Below are 23,000 nucleotides of genomic sequence, written 5' to 3'. Positions count from 1 at the left end.
GAAAACAACAAACTCTGATTTGTGATGAGCTGCAATGATATGACAATATAAAAATTGGGGACTGGACAGGAATTGGTATGGTTCTGTTAAAAAAAAAAACAACAGCAACAATATAGTGCTGCAAAATTTGAGGTTAGCCTTTTAAAAGAAACTGGCTTCATTTTTTTACGGGTTTTTATTGAGATTGCATTTTGATATTTTACCCAATTTAATACAATTAACATTTAGCTGAAATTTCATCACTATTGGAAATCCTCCAATGGAGTCCCAGAACTCACTTATGTTAGTTTTTACCCTCAAGAAACGGAAACTTCCATCCATCCTTCCATTATCCACGCCGCTTCTCTTCACGAGGGTCCTGGGCGTACTAGAGCCTATGCAAGTTTTAATTTTCGGACAGTAAGGGGGGCGTACACCCTGGACTGGTTGCAAGCCAATCGCAGGAAACTGAAACAGTTTCCATGGTAACTTTAGCAGAGGAAATGATAATTAATCAGGTGGTAGAGTAGTCTATTTTCCCTTGGAAATCATTGCTATTATTTCGTAATAACCGGAAAATATATGCATTCCAAAAATAGGGCAACATTTTAAATGAATGTTGGATCAAGTTTATGTACGAAGTATGTGAAGTGTGCTGAAGTTCAAAAACACATAAATGATTTTTGAGAATCCACTTTTTATTTTGGAGTATATACATGATTAATAGATTAGTTAATTCCCAATAGTTAAAATTATTGCAAATAAATTGTTAGCTGTGTCCTGTCTGAGTAATATTGATCAGTTGTGTTGTCACTATAAAATACCACCACGATTCTAGAAATCACAGCGTCATGATTTCATGAATAAATTTAACAAAGCACCTGAGCAAAGACACTTAAGTGAAAAGTGACAATTCACCCAGACAAATGCTACTCTCTGTTCCACTATCCTGATTCTTGTCTTTTTTCCACCTCCTCGCCTTCTGCTGTGTTGCCAGGGTGTCTATCATTATAGGTGTCCTGCTGTGGGTGAACACATGCGGGCCTCATGATGCTCCACTGCTCCTCCTAATAGAACATCAGTGGAGAAGCAAAAAGTCCATTTTAAAATAGCATACCATCATTCAAACAGCAGTTGTAGGCTTTTTAATGTGCACACATCACATTCCTTTCACCATCTTTGACTGGATGAGATTTTGCTTTTAAAAGACTGCAGATTGAATGTTACTGGGTTCTAACTACCAAGCTGAGATGCATGTCGACTCTTTGCAAAAGTGGTGTAAAATCAGTGCTATTTTGTTGACCTCATTTAGCTGCATGAGAAAAAAAAAACAAGAAATAGCTCTTAAATCAAGTAGACCGCATGCTAACAGCCAAGAACTGTAAATGTGGTCTTTGTTGCGTTTATTTTTTAGTTACTTTAAATGTTAAAGCAACTTGACCATAATTAAGGGTGGATTTATCTATACTGACTTGGTTGTGCATTTGACACCAGTAAAATATTATTCAGTGTATTATGTATTGAGTTTGTATCAATGTTTTTGCCACTAAATCCATTTATTTTTAAATGCAAACATTGTGTTCAAATGGCAGCACTACTTTACTTCCTATGTATGAATGTGTTTTACCTGTCCAAAAAAGCCAATGGGTTCTCCTGGCAGATAGCTGAGGGCCACACTACAGTCTGAAGATGCTGACAGAAGGAGCAGCTGATTGGCGTGGAAACTTGTATGCAGGTGAGTGACCCCATCCTTGTGTGGGCGGAAACTGCATACTAATTCCGGAGATTCAGTCTCCACATCCCCGTCTGACTCCAGGCAGTAATGCTGAGGAAGTTAGTCCAACGTAAATTTTGGAGGGCATCTCCGATTTGCATGCATGAGAATATTTACTGTTATGGTCAAAATGATTAACGACGATAAAGAAAAATCAACTGAGGCTAATGAAACATGCGGAGGGCTTATATGATATTGTGTATGATTCAAGTATTTTGTGGACTACAAGTCGCTCCGGAGCTGGCTTAATACAGCATGTGATAAGGTTGGTGTATGGATGGACCCCTTAAGATGTATTGTACCCACCTAATATGATCTTGCAAGTGTATGAGTCACTAGGATTCTTCTTCAGCGGATTATTCATTTTTGAGAAAATGGAAAAAAAAAAAAAAGTGACATGCCTGCATGTCAATTTCTGGGGACCTATATAAAAAATGTTCAACTGGGATTTTAAAATAGTTATCTTCTTCTGTGCTGTTGCTCGCGTTCCCATTTAAGACCATGATCTGATTGAAGTGTCAGTCACCGTTCTATGCAGATTCTATGCAATCACTAAGCAGTCGACCTGTCAGGCATTCTACACAGGACGAGTGATTGGTCGCAACATAAATCAGTGTGGGTCACCCAAAGCAGTATTTGACAAAGACCCTGAGTATAAGTTTATGTGTTTAGGCAAAAGGCACCATCTGTAAAATCGGCTGAGGACATCAGGAAAGACTGAAAGTTAAACATTCCTAACGATAAATTTTAAATTTATGTTAATCTTCGGGTATCATAAATACCACTTCTTTTATTTTAGAAAAGCAGATATTTAATTTGTAAAGGGTTGTTTTGGTCTTATTGTCTTCAATTTATTCAACTAAAATGCCATACTTAAGACATAAAATACCAGAAGGGATGCCTATTCTGATGAACACAAACTATATTTCAATGAGGTGCAACAGCGAACTGCATTGCAATGTGTCTTGAGTGCTCAACACAATGAAACGTTGAAGCCATCCAGCTAATCCCAACGCACATTATACAGTCCTACGACATACATACATTTCAATTAAACTGAGTAAAATGAGCTACACATCTGATTTCAACCCCTCCGAGGATTTAAGGTCCAAATATTTTGACTGTAATACTCGCCAGTGCTAGTTGCATCAGAAGCAGCTCATTTAAATTAGGTTGAAGGTCTAATACAAATTGTGCATTTTGTAGCAATTTAAATGTAACATGAAAAATCTCGTTTCAGTTCAGATGCTTGGATTCGTGTCAAATCCCATCTGATCAATTTGTAATTTGTTCTGCTCGTACATGACCTGAAGCTGGTGCTTATCAGTTTTTTAATTATACTTTGTGGAATCAGCAGCGCTTCTCTGTTTCGTACCTCAATGTCCCATGTCTTGATTGCGCCCGCCCTATCTGCTGTGACTAAAAGCTTTCCACAGGGGCTGACAGTCATGACGACAGAGCCCAGCTGTGCCTCGTGAGCCGTGAACTGTCCCCGGAGATGGCCGAGGACTGTGTTCCAGAGGCTGACCAGCCCGGAACTGCCGCATGACACCAAGTTGGCGCCACCTAAGGGAAAAACAAATATCACAATTAACTTCTAATAACCTTTTGCGGGATAAATATTGCAGTTATTGTGTACAAGATTATGTTGTTTATCTTAAAATAAAAGGGTATTTTATCTTGGTTATAACTAAAAGTTTTATCACGAAAATAAAGTCAAATAATTTTGAAAATAAAGTTGTAAATGCATGAAAAAAAAATGGAACGTGGCAGATTGAGCCCGGCAGCAACCTCCGTCTTTGGAGATAGACCATACATTCCGCAGCCAATGTCATTAAATATTTGTTAAAACATTACTAGTTAAAGGCAGGAACAAAAAACAGCAATCAAGGAGGCACAATGGTTGCTTCAGTGCTTCTCAATTTAACACAAGCGAGAAACCGCAACTCGAATTTCACCAGTGGAATTGCGATTTCATTCGTATTCGATATCATGACTTCCAGTAAGATTACAATTTGCTTGTAATATGATTACTTCATCATCATCATCATAATTATGATTATGTCAACACAGTGAAGAAATACACATTGACAAGTAACGCAAAAATACTAATGATGGTAGTAGAGTAGATTTTGTTCACCTTACCTTTTGCAATTTGTGCAGGCGCACGACCTGGTAAAAATGACAACGTGGCGATGGTGTCAGGGAAAGGCTTCGTTTGCTCTGGGAGACAAAAAAAATGACAGTGGAAGATATAAGACTATTTTGGGGAACATGTGCAACGACGGCGGCTCCTAAACAAATGCTAAAATGTTTCTGCATGTCTAGCCATCCATTTTCTAGGACACCATGCTGACTCACTACATATCTCGAATATCTCACATTTATCTGTAGATCTTTTGTCTTAACACCTGAACAAGTGAAAGTAGCAGAAGTGCATTTGTGTGCGACGAGTGAACGTGTGTGTGTGTGTGTGTGTGCACATGAAACCTAGCTGCTTACTAAATTCTTCATGTTTAGCCGGCAGCTGCAGTTTCCTCAGAGCTTTTTCTGTGTTGTTGTTCCACACGATAATCTCTCCATCGCGGCTTCCTGCACAAAAATAGACAGGCTATTAAACATTTCTCCAATCATCATCACACAGGAAAATGATTTTTAACTGAATATAAGAAAACAAATTTAAAGATAAAACTCGACATCTGTCTCCAGCAACAAACGCGACATTATTTTTGAGCTCACAAACAAAGCAATAATCTCATGATTTTACAGGTGGTTGATGGAGGCGTTTACACATGAGAGAGATTGACGAAGACAGCGAGCGGCTCGCCTGCATTATTCATACAGCTCAAATCCATTTTCGGTATTACCATAATTGTGTCAAGAGACAGAGGAAGGTAGATGTGTTTTTTTTCCTAAAAGTGCAGTTGATATGCATGTTGTGATGAAAAAAAAATCATATCAGAAGTTAGCGCACCAGTTATTCAGTACCTTGTTTGTTTTCACAGAGCAATAACTTGGTGAACTAATGATTTGAAGTATGGCTTTCTACTCATACTTCAGTTATATTATTCCATAGTACTCCTACTTGAGTACAACTTTGGCTATTCTCCCCAACTCCGACGGCAACAATTCTGGGGTAGCTTGGCGCAAATAAACTATTTTGAGGTGAGTTGGTGAGTTTCATTTGACAAAAGTAGGGCTTTGAGCCGCCATCTTGAGCAATCTTTTGAGCAATTATGTACCTTTTTAGTGGAGTTTCGTTTTGGTTATTGAGAACCACAACACCCAAATCAATAAATGAAAGTTCAATGTCAACTAAATAAGATGAATAAATATAACATAATAACTGTAATACAATCTAAATAATAATAATAATATCCTAGATATACTTCAATGCATTTAAAATGATTTACACTTTTTAAATGAATCAGCAGGTTATTTCATCAATCAGTCGCTGATTTTTGCTTTTGTTCTATTTATTTTAAAAGTGCTTTTCATTACATTATCTGTTTTTAATGATTAGCTGGGAGAAATCCTGTGGCTTTTTTGTGATGCTTTTAGTGGCGGCTTTAAGTCACCAAATATGGTTCCTCACCCTCAAGGGTTACGTGCAAATGAAGCCAACAGAAATGAGAGGCCTCACCAAGTTTTTAAACACGACCTTGGTGCCCAATGGACTGCGGCATAATTATGCCACAACAGTTGCCACACCAAAGATACGGTCAAGTAGGGTGAGGAAATTGAGTTTGTAGTATTCATGGAATAGATTATTTGCATTCATCAGACAAGCTGCCAAGATCTCAAGAGGTGTCAATATCGCGAGGACTGTTGACTGAGTGACAGCAGGTTATGAATGGAAAGAAAAAGAAAATAAGCAGAACTCTCAACCACAGATTCAATCAACATGAATTGCAGCGATGCAATATTTCACCAAACATGACATAAATGTGATAACAAGAAAACCAAAAGGAATTTAGGGGCAAAGTTTCCAAACTTAGTTAGGAATCTCCTGAATCAAGCTTTTGTTCCAGCACAAACCATTAATTACTTCCAAAGCCTTTTTCCCAGCAGCGTTGAGAACACCCACTCTTATCTTCGTTTCCCCCCGCAGCCCTAACTTTATCTTTCTCCTTACTTATCTCAGGAGCTGGTGTGTCTTGAGAAGGCCAGAGCAGGTGTGCAACGTATGCCTGAACTCTGCTACATGGGAACTGAAGACTTAAGTGATACTGAACTCAAGGTGTTCCCACACATTCATTGTCTTTTTAAGCAAACTCAAGTTTATCAACACAAAAGCTGTTGGCTTTTTGCATTTACGCTGCAAATTCATATGAAGCTGCACTGACTGGCTGCATGTCGCAGTACAATGGGCCGCACTATTCTGATCAATAAAACACTGGCATCAAAATAGGAGTTCAGAACACTCAGACACAAATTGACCCAAGCATTCATCCATCCATTAATTAATTTTCTCTACCAGTAATAAATATATGCTCAAATATAGAAAGGTTAAAACCTAAGCAGGATAACGTGTGTAAAAGCAGAATTGTAATCATATTTTGCAGCATATGGAAAACCATCATTGTGTGAAGCATTGTGAGAGAGGTGTAAAAAAAAAAAAAAAAAAAAATCATTCACGTTTAGGTATGAAGCAAATGATGTACAAATGTCTCTATGGAGTCATCGTCACTTTACTTTACTGATTCCATTCAAGGTAACTGGTAAAAATGTTAATTTGTACTCCTAATCTTATTCTTGAATGCAAGCGATTGTGCGACAGTATGCATCCATCTGGCACCCAAAATAATGTCTGCCTGTTTAATCATGCATGCAGACACTCATGAAAGCAACTATATGTAGAGAATGACTCCTTTCATAACAACCACACTTCATTTCATCAGCGCATAATTGCTCCTTGTTATTTCACTTAAGTGCTTTTCGCTGAATTATTTTCATTTCTAAATCTTCTTTCTCTCCTTTCATCTCCCTCTTCGTCTCCGTAATGCCCACCCCCACAGACCCATTATTAATTCAAGTCGTTAAAGTTTAACTTGCAAAGAAAAGAAAAGGATGATATATAGTTAGACAAGCAAATTTATGACAATGCGTATGCACACTTTCAAATGAAACTCTACTTTGGTCAAGTAACTTGTGGGGAAGTTCTGAAAGTCCTTTATGATATTAGCGCCGACAGATTGTGCCACTCACATTCATCATAAGCGAAAGACCACGACAATTCTTCATCTCACCTTTAGAATTGCAATTAGAATGTCAAGAATATGAACGCTTGGTGTGTCAGTTGATAGATTAATAAAACAATAATCATTCATTTTACCATGCAACCAAACAATAAATTGAACAAAGTAAAATGTGTATAGTTGGTTAGCCAGTTTGTTATTGACATAAATGATTGTCTTGTGAGCTGAATAAATTAAATATAATCACATTGTTTTATTATTGGCATTATTACGGGTGCCCAAAAAAAGAAATATTCTGTCAAAAAAAAAATATATATAAAAAAAAAAAAAAACAGCATACGCACATACCTACCTGTGACTAGAGTCTGTGGAGGTTGAAAAGCAGCGCAGAGCACTTCAGCGCGATGATGAACACCGCCCTTCCACTCTGATGGGTCAACGTGAGACTTGGAGAAGGAATGCCGGCGGAATACTGTCAACATCCTATAGTGGGAGACAGCAAGAGGGCCGGTGAGGAGCGGGAAAAACAACACTCAAAGGACTAATAACGGGTAAAATGACATCAGGTAGGATGTGGATGTGACACAAGGAAAACACGCTTACATTGCAGCTTCTAAAACAAGGCTCTGGTTTTGAAACTGAGAGCTACTTCTTGGGTACTGATTAATGCAATGGGCTCCCAGTTTGACGCACACTTCTTAAATTACGCATATTGCCGAAATAACCTTTAATTATTAGTTCGAATCAATATGGAATTATGGTATTTTCATCTACACTATCAGGCAAAAGTTGTACAACATCCTACAGAAATTACAGCTATTTTTAAAGCGCCCACAGGCACCCTTATTATCTGAGGCTGAAAAATATTTTATTTTGAAAAGTGACTGGATTCTCTCCATTGCATGCATCTATGACAGGCTCATGACGCATGTTACGATGCTAATTGACTCGGGCGCGTAGCGCTAATATTAAACCCACGCAGACAGCGGGAGACCTACTGGAAATATGTATTTACGGCGACAGGTGATTCCTACGCACAAACAAAGCCCACTCTGCACAATGTGCGATGAGTGCCTTTTGATTTAGCGTTATGATGAGTTACATATTTTCATGCACTTATATTCGTTCTGTGGTGTCTTATGCGTGTTTAAAGCCTTGTGGTTACCCTTGCTATGTTGTTCGCCAGTGATGTACATAAAAATACACAGTGGATTTGTGTCAGCCCCGCCCACTTATCACCATCCTTCCTCCCCCTCATGGACTTGCATGACCCGGTCCGGCGGAAAAAGGGTTATGGACCGATGGTCTAGGTTCTTTACGTCTTTCTGTACTTGGACATGACTACGTACGCACGTAACCATTTTTCATTTTCACAGGTTAGCATTTTCATAACTTCAAACCCTTCTCAAATGTTAATGTTTTCAAGCTTCCAAACACTCCTACTGCGTTAACTCGTGGTCAAGATGACACCTCCCAAATACCTCTCCCAACCCATCACCAGGAGGCTCGTCCTCAGCAGCAGCATGTGCGAGATGGCCGCAGCCTTGCCCAGGGCAACGTTCATTCTGTGGAGGCAGCAGCCATTGAAGTCCCACACCTGCAAGAGACATGAGGAAGATGAGATGAGGTGGAAACGTGATTTTGGTCCTCTCATTTTGACTTTAATAACAACTGCGGTGTTGTTGTTGACAAAATCTGGCAGGTGATTTTAAGGGCACTAGAAGTGTAGAGTTGAGGTGGCTGATTATTATTAATTACTACATGCATAATTATCACTCCCATCCAGGAATTGATTGTTTTTTTCCCACTGCTGGGCTGTTTTGAGGAGCCCAGTGCATTGTGGATCAAATCTGCATAAGCGAGTTAAAAATAAATATTTGCACATTTTTATGGCGGGTACCACACCAAATAGTTTTGAGACATTTTGAGTTTGGTGTGTGTGTGTGTGTGTGCATGTGGGGGTGTGTGTGTGTGCGCAAGTTCGCTCACTTTAACCTCTCCATCACCGCCCGCAGTGAACAGCCGGGTCTGCGTGTCATCCAAAGCCATGGTGGAGATTTCGGCATTGCCATGGCAACGGTGGATTTGCTTAACCTTTTGGCCCGTGTCAGCCAGCCAGCAGATCACAGAGGAGCCGGTGTCGCTGCTTATTACCTGCAGTGAGAGAGGGAAAGTCAGAGGATATCAATCATTGAAAGCAGGTTGCTCTGTGCTCTGTGGTGAGAAATGATGACTTTTAATGATTGTGCTACATGCTGAGAAATGAAGATTTTAATGATTCTGACATATCACGCATGCATCAGATCTACTGTCATGCTAAGACATGGGGTAAATTATAAAAGTGAAGCTGCTGTCAAATGGAAGTGTATCTAAATAGAATGGGCATTTCTTAAAACCAGCCAAATATCAAAGTGACCATTTTATCATCTCGGCACAGTGACCATGCAGTCAAAGTAAAATATGAAATATGCTTTGCCTTTATTTAGAAATTTGTGTTGTTGTTGTATGTTGACATGTGTGAACGCTCAAACAAGCAAAGAAGTGAACAAGAGCTTCGACTTGTCTAGTGTTGCCAACTTAACATGTTTGCTATATTTAGTGACTTTTTGTCAACTCTAGCAAAAATTAAAAAAAAATAAATTAAAAAAAGTTTGCAAAAATGTCAAAGGTCCGAATCTTACCAACATTCTTACTTTCAGCACATTGGAAGGAAAAGGGTCAATTATACAAATCTACAGTTTCTTACAATGTAAGCCATCACTGCATCTTGGTAAAAAAATATTAGTCTACCTCACTATATTTGGGAGTCCGGGCTAAGGTCGTCTAATATGAGTTGGCGGTTGGTGCACAGTAATTATAATTTTGTTAAAAATGTGTATTACCGAATTATAACAACACAGTACATAGCATATCTACACACATAGTAAATAATTGAAACAAGGAAATATGCTGTTTCTAATTATACTAAAAAATATTATATAAATGTTACCATGTAGGCTCGGCCCCATGAAAGCATTCCAATTTCTCACGTGGCCCCTTGGCAAAATTAATTGCCCAGCCCTAATTTAACCCCATAATGTTGAGTAATTACCTCGGCCATGCACAAAAATCAGCGGATTTTGATTGCAGTCAGTGAGTCATCTGTTCAGCCATTATTGGTCAGTCGTTAAGTTGTTCAGGTCATCAGTCGATTCATCGAACCATCTGTCAGTCAGTGAGTCAGCCCATCCATGCATCAGACTGTTAGTCAGTCCATCGAGACGTCCATCAGTCAGTCCATCCAACCATCGATCTGTCCGCCACTCATTCCATCAGTGCATCAGTCTGTTCGTCAGTTCATCAGTCAGCCAGCCATTCGATAGTTGGTATGTTAGTCGATCCATCAGTCTACAGAGCAGTTCTTCCTTCTATCAGTCCGTCAGTCCATTTGTAAGGCAATCCATCCATCCATTCATGCATCAGTCTCTCAGCTCTATCAAATTCTATTCTACTTTACAAACTTAAATCGGTCATGCAGAATACTATACCTAATGCATAATTACCCAGACTATTCTTAATCCTAGATTTTATTTATGAGCTATTCCACTGTCAGTGAATTAAACGGTCTTTTCTTTGGTAAGTCTGTCAGTCAGGTAATTCATCTGTGAGTTAGATGTCGATCAGAAAATCAGTTTGACAGTCAGTTGATAAGTAACTCAGTCCATCTGTCTTTTTGTCCGTCTGTCCGTCAGTTATTCCATCTAATATTCATCAGTCAGTAAGGCAACCTGTCCATCAGTCCTACCGAGTTCTGCTTCAAATGATCAATCACCCCTTCTGCAGTGCACTACTGTACAGTTTATTACCTAGTTATTATATATTAATTACCTAGTTAATGTTCACTTACTACATTTGAATCATCAACTTGTCTATGCAGCCATCCATCAACACATTCTTTCTTTTCGCTGCACACTGAACCCTCACATGTTTGAAAAGACTGTTGTAAAGCACACAGGTGACAGGGTGCTCATGACCGCTGGTCCTCGCCTCCTCCTTCGTCCTCTCCAGCAAGACAAGCAGGCTGTTGAAGGTGAGCAGCAGAAGTTGGCGTTCTTCCATCAGGAGCAGGAGTGTGTGCGTGTCTTCCTGGGTCGCTGGGAAAACGCCCCCCAGACGATGAATACAGAGCTGACGTGAAACATCCCATAAACACAGAACCTGAACAAAGAAAATGGATGCCAGGAGTTTATATTAGAGTGTAAGGTTGACTACATTTACACAAATAAAGTGCAATATTAGTTTGACAGTAATCTAAAAATAATCAGAGTAACAAAAAAAAATGACCAAAGATGGATGACCGCTCTACCCCAGTTTCTGCACTGCATGCCTCAGAGTGCCTCTTAATGAGAAGTCTGCCATATTGGTTTACGGCAACAAACAAGATGAATGTCTCTGGTGCAGGAACACTTCCAGAGGAAAGTGTGGTAAAGCTTTCAAAGCTTCTTGCAGTGGCAGATGGTGTTTAAGAAGAAGGCAGATGGAACATAAATCACCTCTAAAATATTTATTCCCCTCAGAAAATCTAAAAGAGAAGGCAAAACATGCACAGTGCTGCAACAGGAGGGAGAAAGAGCGGCAACATCATCATTTGTGCAACAGAAAGAAAGCAGACCGAGAAGAAAATGTGGTCATAATTTTAATAAATGGAGGCAACAGCGTGAAACAAATCTTCCTATTCCTCTGCAGTAAGGTATCAAAATTAATAATACGATGATTCTCAGTGGTCATTTTTCTTTACTGAGCAGACAACACGCACACAAGCACACAAACACTTATACCTTATCTCTGGAGTAGCTTAGTAGTTGTTTTTTCTTCTGCAAGAAGCAAACAGCCGTAACTGGGGCAATGTGGCCAGTGAGTATGTACGTTGGCTGGGAGGTCACGAAGGAGTTCCACAACAGAACCTGATGATCCATACCTGCAGCGGCTAACGCACAATCGCAAATCTCAAATTAGAAAACATAACGAGTGTCTGCAATTGGGCAGTGCATTTTGGGTTCACTCCGTGCAAGTTTATTTAAGCAATTGAAAGTTCCGCTCCAATTGTGCAACGACGTTAGTCGCTTTATAGTCATATGGCAACATAATATTGTTTCATAGTAATATATAATTAGTAATAGAGTAGATACTTTTCTTTGTCAAATAACTTCTCGACTTGACGTTGACGTCGATCTCGTTGGCCGTAATGGATGCGACAACAAAGCATTCATCCAATCTAATTTTTTACACTTGCACTTTTACAGCATACCTTTCCGAGACCGATTTGTGCACCAAACCATATGGCACGTCAGGACACAAAGATCATATGCAATAAGTTAAAACAAAAAAAATCCCACACAGTTTTAGTAGTGTAACAGAATGTGATAGTTTATAAGGATTTATAAAAGCAAATTATGTCATCATGCTTTTTTAATTTAAATTCAAATCGACAGTAAAAATTCTATTCATGTACTTACCAATCATCTTAAGGTCACGGTGATAGTCTATGTCCCAGACTCCTCTCTTTGAAACGGAAGAGGTCACCCGTAGGCTCTTGCTGTCCTTCTCCTTCCGGCCAATCACTAAGCTGCTTTGTGGCCTGGTGCTGCATGACACAAAGGCCTCCAGTGATTCCAGGTAAAGCACTGAGGGATGTAAGAAAGTAAGTATGATAAAGATCAATGTCAGTTTCCACTTGTGAAAAAGACCTTCATAGAGAGGAGACTGGTATTGATCTAGGCAGTTATACCACAGAAAGCTTTGAGGTCATGTGTGTTTATGTGGTCCTTTGTGTGACATAGACCATAGCAAGAGGTCAAATGTATCAGGCAAAATATACAGTTATTTTGTCATTAAACCTTGCTGATTGTGATCAAAGAGGAGAGAGCACATTGCTCTGTATTAAATACAAAAATGATATAACATGGCCATCTAGTGGGGGGGGGGCACTGCTACCCTTGCTCGCATGCCACTCACGGCCCCTTTACACTAAATGCACATTACAATGCCTATAAGACTTGTGCAGCGGATGATAAGTTCCATGAATTTAATATTTGCTATTGAGAACTTCTTAGAATACTAATATTCCATCCATCGGGAGTGAAAATTGCTTCAACTGAGGATCATTTCAACTGCAACAAAGTGAATATAAAACATCCCTGCTATGGTTCGTGATGGCGACGACACGGTGTGCATTGCTTTTATTCAAATTGGAGACGTCACCCCCGATGCTTTCATTGCTGCACTTTTAAGAGACATCCACTCCACTTATTATGCGCTGACCGCAAATCCACCATAGAGAAAAAAAAACAACATCCACCGCGGAGAATTAGCTGCTTTCATTTGCTCTCTGGTATTACAGAAAAAGTAATGGACCTTGCGTCATCATCCATCTCAATTAACACATTGATTCAGGATATCCGATTTGGAAGCCGGACACTTCCATCAGTGACAGCTTGGCTGACAAATAACATTGAGGTGCTGAGATGGCATGTGACAGCCACAGGTCAAAGGTTACACCCGGCGCTATTTCCATCTGATTATTTTCCATTCATAACATTTCTTTTTGAGTCTGGAAATCAAAATATGGCTCGATTTCTCAGAGAGAGACGTGTGACTCATCACTGATTAATGACTTCTTCCCTCTTTGACTGACACATATCAAATCACGAGGCCTTTGTGACCCACAGCAGCTGCTTCAGCCTGATTAAGCACATGTCACTTTACGTTCACTTCTTGGAGTTTGGAATCGAAAAAGCAAGAGATTAAATCAACTCTCTTGTTCTGAGGGCAAATTATAACGAAGACTCAGCATTCATCTATGCGCATTCGGGCATTTCTCAGCTACAAACTCGATACTTCCTCCGAGATTGCTTTCAAGGCCCCTTGGGTGTGTGGCAATCCCAATTTCTTCCTAATTCCCTCACAATTGAGCCTCTCTGTACCCCACCCAACTCACTCTGGTGGCCCAGCCATAGCTAATGGTAAGCCTCCCACTGGTACCGCAGGGTGGGTAACTTCAAAAAGAATAGCACCAGCACCCAGAGGTATGCAAACACACACACTCCACTGAGGCACACACAAACACAGCTCCCCCTTGGTTTTACACAGTGCCTGAATAATCGCAATTAGCCACCACTTTCAATCTATCGCCTTTGTTTCCCCTTTACTTGCTTTCCCTTTGTTTTCCCATCGGTTGTGCTTATTTATGAGCTTATTCTTCTTTCTCCCCCTCATCGGGATCCCTCGCTCTCGGCCAAGTTGGTCTCGGAACGATGCAACTGCTGACTCATTATTAAACAGCCCAATGACTCTAAAGGAGAGATGGAGCTGAATGATGCAAGCGATCAATGATACAATAAAGCGACCTCTTTGTCACCCGGGATGAGCTGAAGTGGGAGAGTCTCAAGAGGACAGGCCTCCAGCTCAAACTTGATGCCAGCAGTCAAAAGTCTGGCGGAGGAAGTGGATGACTCAGGACTCACCCCATCCACCCCTGCTGCATTTGCTGTTAAGGTTGAAATGCAGAAAGAATAAACGAGCATCACTGTTGACTGGTGTGCTTGTGTCAAGGTGAAAACATGGCAACGCATTATGAATACACATGTCCATGTGATATTTTTTTATTTTATTGTATATTTTCTTCCAGATATTTGCAAGAAAGTAAATTATTTTTCATTTTTTGCTGAGGGGCACAAAATGTGAATTTCTGAGGGAGGGGGATGGTGAGAATGTTAATGATTTACACACAAGGCTGCAGCATAACAAAAACAAGTGAAGGATAATTATTCCATTGAAGTTCCATCCAGATGTCAATTTAATACTGAACAGTACCCACTAAGGCTTGCTTCCTTAGAATTACACGCATGATCGCTGATTTGATCTTGTCATCAGCCACATATTATGGATCTAAAAGTCATTATCCGTCACAGGAAAAATGTTTCGAGAAATAGATGTATACAAAGATACCTCGTGGCTGCAAAGAACCGATGATCCCAGCTGATTAGAAATAATTAGTAACTGAAACTTTATTTTTACTATTACATTACTCATCAGAACATAAACTAAATACACAACATTTCAATATTGGATGAAAATGCAGGAATCCTAAACTAACAGAAGACCACACGGGTGACCAATTTGATGCCAAAATATCGATACACCACGACCAAGGTTTCCGATACTCTCATGCCCTCTCATATTATAATATCAATATTTCCACAAATCGGTGAGGAAGCAGTTGGAATTAATCATTATCTAATTTCAGCTGTCTTGTGTGAGCTGAAAGTTTTTCTTCTTTTGCCTTTCACTGCGTGCAAGTATTGGCCAAACTACTAGAATAAAAGTTAAAATATCTCATAAGATACAGGTCACGCAAAGAGACCAGATATGCTTATATTTGTCTGGATCCGTGAGTGCATTTTATTCTATTCACCTGTATACCATTGATCAGTAAAAAGGTGTTTATTTCTTAAAACGTTTTGCCTTGACAAAATATCTGAATCGGGGATACCGAGCTCTGCCATGTCATTAAGAAAAATTTAGGGCAGGTGTGGGCAAACTATGGCCCGGGGGCCACATGCGGCCGGTTAAACGTTTTAATCCGGCCTGCCGAACTTGAAAAAAATTAATTGAATAAACCTTGTTAATGTTTTATTTTCTAAATACTGTGGTTTTTCAAAGACATATATATTGTTGTAATGCTTATGTTCACTTTTATTTAAAATGAAGTGTATTTTTTTTCTCCGATGAGGTGAGATTGCCAAAACACTCCACCCATCTGCTCCTGGTCCGGCCCCTCTGTCAAATTTTAGAACCCATTGTAGCCCGCCAATCAAAAGGTTTGCCCACCCCTGATTTAGGGTATGACCAGCACTACTGCTCGGCACATAAAAGTGGTTTTACTTTTCATGGACAAACCGCAATGTTTTGAAGGGAGAATTTGACAAAGAGAACTTGAAAGCATGGATTCATTTTCCTTCTATCAACACTTCAGGCTGTTGGTGGTTGTGTAATGATTGATGTGGCATTTGGAACTCTTTGGTTCAATTTGTACACATTTGCAGCAAGTTATGACAACGGACTAAACGAATAATTCCTGCTCTTTGCTGTATCAATGTCACAAAGAACCACAAAGTTACAGGAAATGTGTACCTTCTAATGTGAGTGACTATGTGCTGGTATGTGACAAACTAGAACGTGTGCGCTTGTTCTACCTTTCCTCACCCAGGCTGGCTTGTGTGCCTGATGATGAACAATGTAACAGCAGTGATGTTTTCCTTTGACCACATCATCCCATTGGATGATGACAGCAGAATCAGAGTCCGTCCACAGATAACGTCGCTCAAACAAATAGAGCTGGGCTGATGTAAAATATAAAGCGCTGACCTGGGAAAACACACACACACACACTGTGAACCATGCAGCGATGTCACATTTGGAATTCTTTTATATTTCACTTTTGTATAGTGTTCTTCAGTTTTCCCAACTGTGTGTCACCTGTCCACCAATGTCACCTATAGCCAGGATAGCCTGATCTGGTTTGGAGGGATTGAACCAATAGTCCAGGCACCATGGAGTAAACCGTAAACCCTGGGAAGGAGAGAGCCAAACTATATTTTAAAAAACGTTTACACATTACGGTATATTGCAACAAATGTTAAATAGTTTTATTCTAAATAATAAACAATTATTTTGGGGATAAATCTTTAGAGCTTTTTACCTGGATTTTATATTGGCAGCTGAAGTCCTTTTTAGATAGTATGTCATAAAAGCACACCTCCTTACTTGTAAATGACACAGCTATCTGGGCGGCATGGAGAAGGAATTAAATGAAAATATATCCATATGATAGAAGCTATTAAACATTTGTATGCCATACTTTCCAAGGCACAGAATCATATTTGAAAACTTAAACAGACACAAAATGTTATAATTATTAGAATGACAGAAAAATTATATTACCATGAAACATTATGAGTAGAAATATCATAAATAATGATCCAAGCATTTTGAACAAGCTTGTTAAGTGAAACAATAATTATGATATTTCATTGCCTGTCCAAGCGGAATGAATAATAAGGGATGATCATGGCCGAAAATGTAATCAATTAATTTTCTGAAAATGAATAAAAATATCACTTAACAAAATGATACAATTATTGATAGGTGGTGAGCTTGTGTTCTTTGTGCTGGTGCTGAATTGATAATAAAAAAAATTTTCATCATTTTAATTAAAACATTTTCAATCAAAATAAAAAATTGCCTTCTCTTATCATTGGTAATAAAAAAAAAAGTTTAATTCTACAGAGGCTTAGTTTTTTATTTTATTTTATTATTTAGAGTAGTCGCATCCCCAATTTTTTTTCATTCATTTTCAAGGTCGACTTCAGGATAGGCTCGAGTCGCTGTCGTGCGATCACCTTGTGTACATTTTGCAGCAGAACCACGTCTGTCACCCACAGGTCTTTGGGTCGGACTGTGCAATTTTGCAGTCGTTGGGTGCTCATAAGCGACAGGTCAGTGCAGTCTCGCAGCCCCACAGATCCTCCTTTACTCACAGTCATGTATTGTCCCCAACTCGGCAGGTACAACACCTGAGCAGATGGGATGGCGACATTTCGGTTATTTTGTATTGGCATTTAGGTACAAGGAACAGTGACAGACAAAATCATAAGTGTGCTATGCACACAACTGTGCTTTTCCTTTGTTAAGAGCAAGCATGGCAGCAGCCACAGGACAACCATATCAATGGACGTGTCCACTGCATTTTTCCTGTTGGCGCCAAGTCAGGCCTGACTTTTTTAAGAAATTAAAAACAAAGAAAACATATTGTTCAAAACTATCTTTTCAAAACACATGGGTATCATATTTTTAAACATAATTATACACGCTTACATGTTCAAAGTGTCTTTCAGAGCACCTTCGGAAAAAATGAGGATGAACATGACAACTTAGGGAAATATTGCCATTGGACTCAAACAGGCCACACATTTTCATTTATTATTCAGTACTGATCTCTTCTATTTCTGGAAAGTGCATAATCGGTACAGGGAAAAGATTGGTCATGAATTGTTACGCTATTAAAACACCAAAGGCATTTTTCATGTGAGAAGCTGTTTAAATACAAATGATATTACACTGCATTCATTTTGTTTAATCTGAACTCATATTCGGATGAGTTTGACGTACTAGTGCCATAAGCATTTTGCTATCAAGGACATCTATAATCGGAGAATGAGCTTTCCTGTCTTTTTTTTTTTTTTTTAGAGTTTTCATATGATTTGAGTAGAAGCAGGTATGTGTGAGAACAGAACCTTTGAGAATATGAATACAGTACAGAAGTGGTAGAAACGTTTCTGACGCATTTCTTTCTTATTTTCTGAATAAAGAGCAAGTCTGACCGGGGATGCGTGTCAAATACAGTATTTGACTAAGTTTGGGTTAGAGTTCCAATCCACAGCGCCATTTTAAGACAAATTTAAAGGAAAGTCAGAACCCGCTGCAGTAGTAAAATCTGAATTACAGGACAGGTTTGTGTGAAAATAATTCAAGGATGTAAATATAGAAAAGCAACAAATGTTATTAAAACAATAAGCATGGTGCCTTTTTTGTACAATGTGACTGTATTTTTAAGTCTGTTTCTGATAATTAATCTTGAGGTTTTTGTGTAATTATTTAAAGAAAGAGCAAATAATTTAATCTACATGAATTTCATATTGTCGGTGCTTACACTACAAAGTTACTGTCATATTGTTTTCACAAATATGGAAATAGTCAAAAATATCAATATAATGCATATTCTTATGTAAAAAGGGATTAAAAAAAAATAATCCACCGGCTTGTGGCTGGTTCTGAGGGGGCCAGGAAGATTTCTTTACATGGGGCCCAAAATCCCTAGCTGCGCCTCTGGTCACAGGTGCTTTGACTCAACGAACAAGTAAATGAGCTCTTACTTACCGGTTGAGAAGAATCACCTGTGGATAAAGGCAAATTGTGTCAGGGCTTTTACGTTCTAGACCGGGATTTGCCATCTCTGCTTTTGGGTCTTGTCTGACCAGTTGAGAATCACTGAACTACATCACACACAGTGTCTGTGTGTCTGACCCTTAAAGACTCGCCTGTAGGCGGCAAAACCTCACAGCCATTCGGGGAAAACAGGGTAACATTTCGACATTCTCAGGGCCAAAAGATTGAAGCAGTGAACTATCGCTTTATTCACAGCTGTCGGCACTTTGTAGCGGCCGGTTCATTTGCATACTAATTCATAGATGTTAAACTTTCGGGAGTCCAAAGCCACTTATCTCAAATGAGCAGAGACATTTAGATGAGAGACCCTAGCTCTTAAAAAATGTTAGACAGTCAGCAGGCTGCATGGGAACTCCATCATGTCAATGTCAAAGTGTTGTACATAACAGCTGCGAAGCATCGTGTCTGCAAATGAACACGCTGGCTCACTCACTAAACCGCCCTCCAAGTCTCCATGAGGACAGCCGCCGTTTACCTTTTGGACCGGGTCTCGATGGGGACAGGTCAGAGTGCGAGGATGCTTCCAGCAAGGCGCACGTTTCACTCTGCTGTGCTTCAGCTTTTCAGTCAACTCCTGATGCAGAAAAGAGCACAGCCCTCCCCACTCCATTCGACCCTTTTCGTTCACACCATCGCTGTCAGGGAAGAGGCCGCGGTGCCCCTGACTGACAACTACGCTGTCAAACAACAAGCCGTACTCCTCTTTGGAGCGGCTACCAACCGATGAGCAGGCCAGATGAACAAATTCACTTTTGGACAAGGAGCGAGACACCCCAGGGGAGACCTAAGTCAAAATCAACAACATGAGAAGACATTAAAGACTTTGCACATGATTCAACTCATGTATGATCTAAAAATCACCGATTTTGCTTGATTGATTCGGAAATGCGTATAGAACGAGTGTCTTTGTTCATTCATGCATGCCAGTGTCAAATAGTACAAATAATATTACAGTTTTGTGTGATGTCTGCACTCTCATTATAAGTCCCGTTGCTTGAAGAGGCAAAGGCTTGCTGGAGACTGTCCTTTGGATTGTAAGGTATTTCTTAAGGAAAGTTCAAGGCATGACTATAGGATGCCACAGTAAGGCATGAATTCAATTTCTCCTCCTTTGCGACAGTAATGTGAGGCTATTAGTAAAGAGAAAAAAGACTCACAAAGAAGAGCCTATGTAGCTTCTTGTAGTCTTCCATGCTCATCTTGCTCTCGAGCAGTGTCACCTCCATCCTGGCTGCCATGGTAACACGTCAGCCGTGTCATTCAGTCAACAGCATACCGGCGTGTGTCGACACTGGAGACAAGTAATTGCAATCGCCACGCCACGTGGACTTGATGAAAATAATGACATAATTCCTTCCACACGATAATAAACTATTCACATGTTCCGCTGCTGGTTGTCACGTCAACATAATGACGGGAAAGGGAACCTTCTCGGTGTTAGCTGCTCTCACGATCGATGTTGAATAGCTGCTCAGTGTCAACGTCAATGCTCGGGACCCAAAAATCTCCCTTGAAGAGGCAAAGGCACGCCGTTCACGTTGCTCAAATGGCAGGTGATGTGAAATAGAATACGGGAGCACAGTAGATAAGCAGCAGGAATTATACTTCAACGTTTGCCATACTACAGTGTAATGATTTAAAAGCACTGCTGGAGTCTGAAGCATAGGAAACATGATGGAAATATCCCTTATCTAATAAGCTCTTCAAAGGGTGGTAAAAACAGGTTGACAGAAACATTTTACGAGGCAAATTCAGCGCAAGTGGCATCAAACTGAGCAGAGATTTAGATGACAGGGCCTGTAATGAAAGCTAAAGCGGTCCCTTGCTGAAGCATGCATAAAATACAGCATATTATACTGTTTTGTGGGAAGCGACTCACATCCATCAATAAGAGATTAGAAAGGCGCAGTTGCTAATAATGTGGCCGTACAGTAGATGCAATAACTTTTTGCTACCGGAGGATGCGTAAATCATACTGAAATCAGTTTAATATTTTAAAGGTAACCAAAATATTAAAAACACCTCGCTATGATACAATGTGGCTCCACATCACGTTTTTTTTTTTAAACAGTTGAGTACCTCTCAAAACCGAGCATTTTTTTCTGTAAAGGCAAACTTGGTTATTGATACGGCTTCTGTAATATCACAGTTACCTGCAGTTGTACTAGTCTGATGAAAAACAGACAGGAATGAGTTTCGTGAAAGTGTGAAGAACTGGGGAATTTAGCGAACTGAATTGTCCAAGTCATTTTTAACTTAGTCACATTATCAATAATAAATGGAAATGTCACATTTTTTCAGCAAGCATATTGCCAATCTACTTACTAGAAAATTTTGTTCTTATGTTTGAGTAGATTCAGTCATTCAAGGTCTTGGTAATCAGCAAAGGTTGAATCAAGTCAACTGGACTGCAAATTCAAAAAAATTTTCAGTTCTTTAGAACCTACAAAATGTCTATAATTTGGAAGAGTGCATTTTAACAAAAACAATGCAAGCTAAAAATTGGGAGGTTTGTTTAAAAACATTACAATTATTCTCCAACAATTGAATTGATAATGATGCTGAGTCCAATTTCAATATACTATAAAAATCAGAAAAACATCATTTGCATAACAATTTGGAACAAGGGGTAGTCTGTAAAAATGCCAACACAACTAACCTGCTTAAACGCAATTTAATCAAGTTGCTTAAATTTCAAAGGAAGGGCCGCACACAATAATAAAGACTTACCAAGTCATCCAACTTCTGAGAGTTCAGTTCCCATGGTGAGTAATAGTCTCGCACATTGTCTGAAGACACAGAGTTGTTTTTCAAAAGTATCTCAAAGATTCACCAGAGGCTTTTCCTTGACTTTTTGCATTCCGTATGTGAAGTCTGATTCCAGAAATGCACGCTTAGAACCTAGCGACAAACACCAAAAACCCAGGATGTGGCACAAACACACCCACAAAGCGTTAACTGGCCGGACAGTGGTAACACACACACACACACCCACACACACACCCCCACAATTCTTGTTCTTTTATTAGGCCTACTTGCCAAAGACCCATGCAAGTTTCCTGGCAACCAAGGAGTGAAAAAGAATTGCATTTGTTGGTCCTGGTTTCAGGACAATGTGTGTTCATTCACGGATTAGTCACTATTGAGCAACAGCAACACACCAACTTTACAGTAGATTTTTTAGAACAACATTGACAAAAATGGCAAGAACATGGGCTCCCATTCTCACTCACACATACATACTCAAGGGCTATATTGGCGCCATTCAAATTTTTACTGTGGTTAAGACCGAGAAAATTTCTTTGGATGTGGTAAAGGGGAAAAAAAAAAAAAAACATATTTCCAGAACACCAGTAACGACTCATTCAACATAGATATGATCTCTTCCCGCCTTCCCTTCTGCCTCAGTGACCATTATCAGTTCATGTGTGCGACTTAATGGCCTGGAATAACTTGAATTAGCCGATTACAGCGGTCGTCAACGGTGACAGGATCAGAAAATTAGGTCTCAGCAATTTCAATAAAAAAGAAAAAAAAAAGCTTTCAAAAAAAATATATCACAATTGGATTACAGCACTGCATGTAGGAGCCAGCGTACAGCTCAAAATAGCCCCGCACAAATCCGCCATGGAAAATCCACTATTGTACAGGGAGAAGAATGAAGGTGCCGCAATGGGGGGAAAATGCGTCCGGATCTTGCTACTGTACGGTAGAAGGGGAAGGGAAGGGCAGCGGAGAGGAAGTGAAGTACTTTCATCCCGCACAAAGACTTACTTTGGAAAATCTTTCGCCAACTCTTTGAACTCTTAATCGACAGTTTGAAGAATAGTTGTGCTTTTAAGGTTTGTTTGACTATTATCATGGGAGAAGGGTTGTAAATAAAAAAAATAAAAGAATAGTTTCATTCATATCTGGCAACTACAAGTATATTGAGCAGATGGCTGAAAAAAGTATAACACACGTGAGGTTTGATGCAATTCTAAATCATTGTAATGAATTTTTTT

The 23,000-nt window shown here is 39.5% G+C and overlaps 1 protein-coding gene across 1 annotated transcript; it reads right to left on the bottom strand.

Annotated features, from left to right (window-relative positions):
- Nucleotides 1–628: 628 nt before the first annotated feature.
- LOC148333581 (cilia- and flagella-associated protein 337-like) lies at nucleotides 629–22,539 on the bottom strand. The gene is given in 19 exon segments (XM_088299735.1): nucleotides 629–943; nucleotides 945–1,046; nucleotides 1,607–1,804; nucleotides 3,129–3,319; nucleotides 3,899–3,976; nucleotides 4,256–4,345; nucleotides 7,304–7,434; nucleotides 8,433–8,548; nucleotides 8,941–9,105; nucleotides 10,915–11,148; nucleotides 11,769–11,917; nucleotides 12,447–12,614; nucleotides 16,185–16,356; nucleotides 16,468–16,560; nucleotides 16,691–16,774; nucleotides 17,391–17,564; nucleotides 19,472–19,780; nucleotides 20,154–20,287; nucleotides 21,727–22,539. Coding segments are annotated over 18 exon segments (2,604 nt in total). The 5' UTR covers nucleotides 20,235–20,287; nucleotides 21,727–22,539; the 3' UTR covers nucleotides 629–874.
- Nucleotides 22,540–23,000: the final 461 nt, after the last annotated feature.

This window comes from Idiotropiscis lumnitzeri, chromosome 7 (assembly GCF_059441095.1).
Source record: "Idiotropiscis lumnitzeri isolate Australia: NSW breed Sydney's pygmy pipehorse chromosome 7, RoL_Ilum_1.0, whole genome shotgun sequence".
Taxonomy (NCBI): domain Eukaryota; kingdom Metazoa; phylum Chordata; class Actinopteri; order Syngnathiformes; family Syngnathidae; genus Idiotropiscis; species Idiotropiscis lumnitzeri.
Note: the sequence above shows the minus strand (reverse complement) of the source record. Positions and strands in the feature narration are given on the sequence as shown.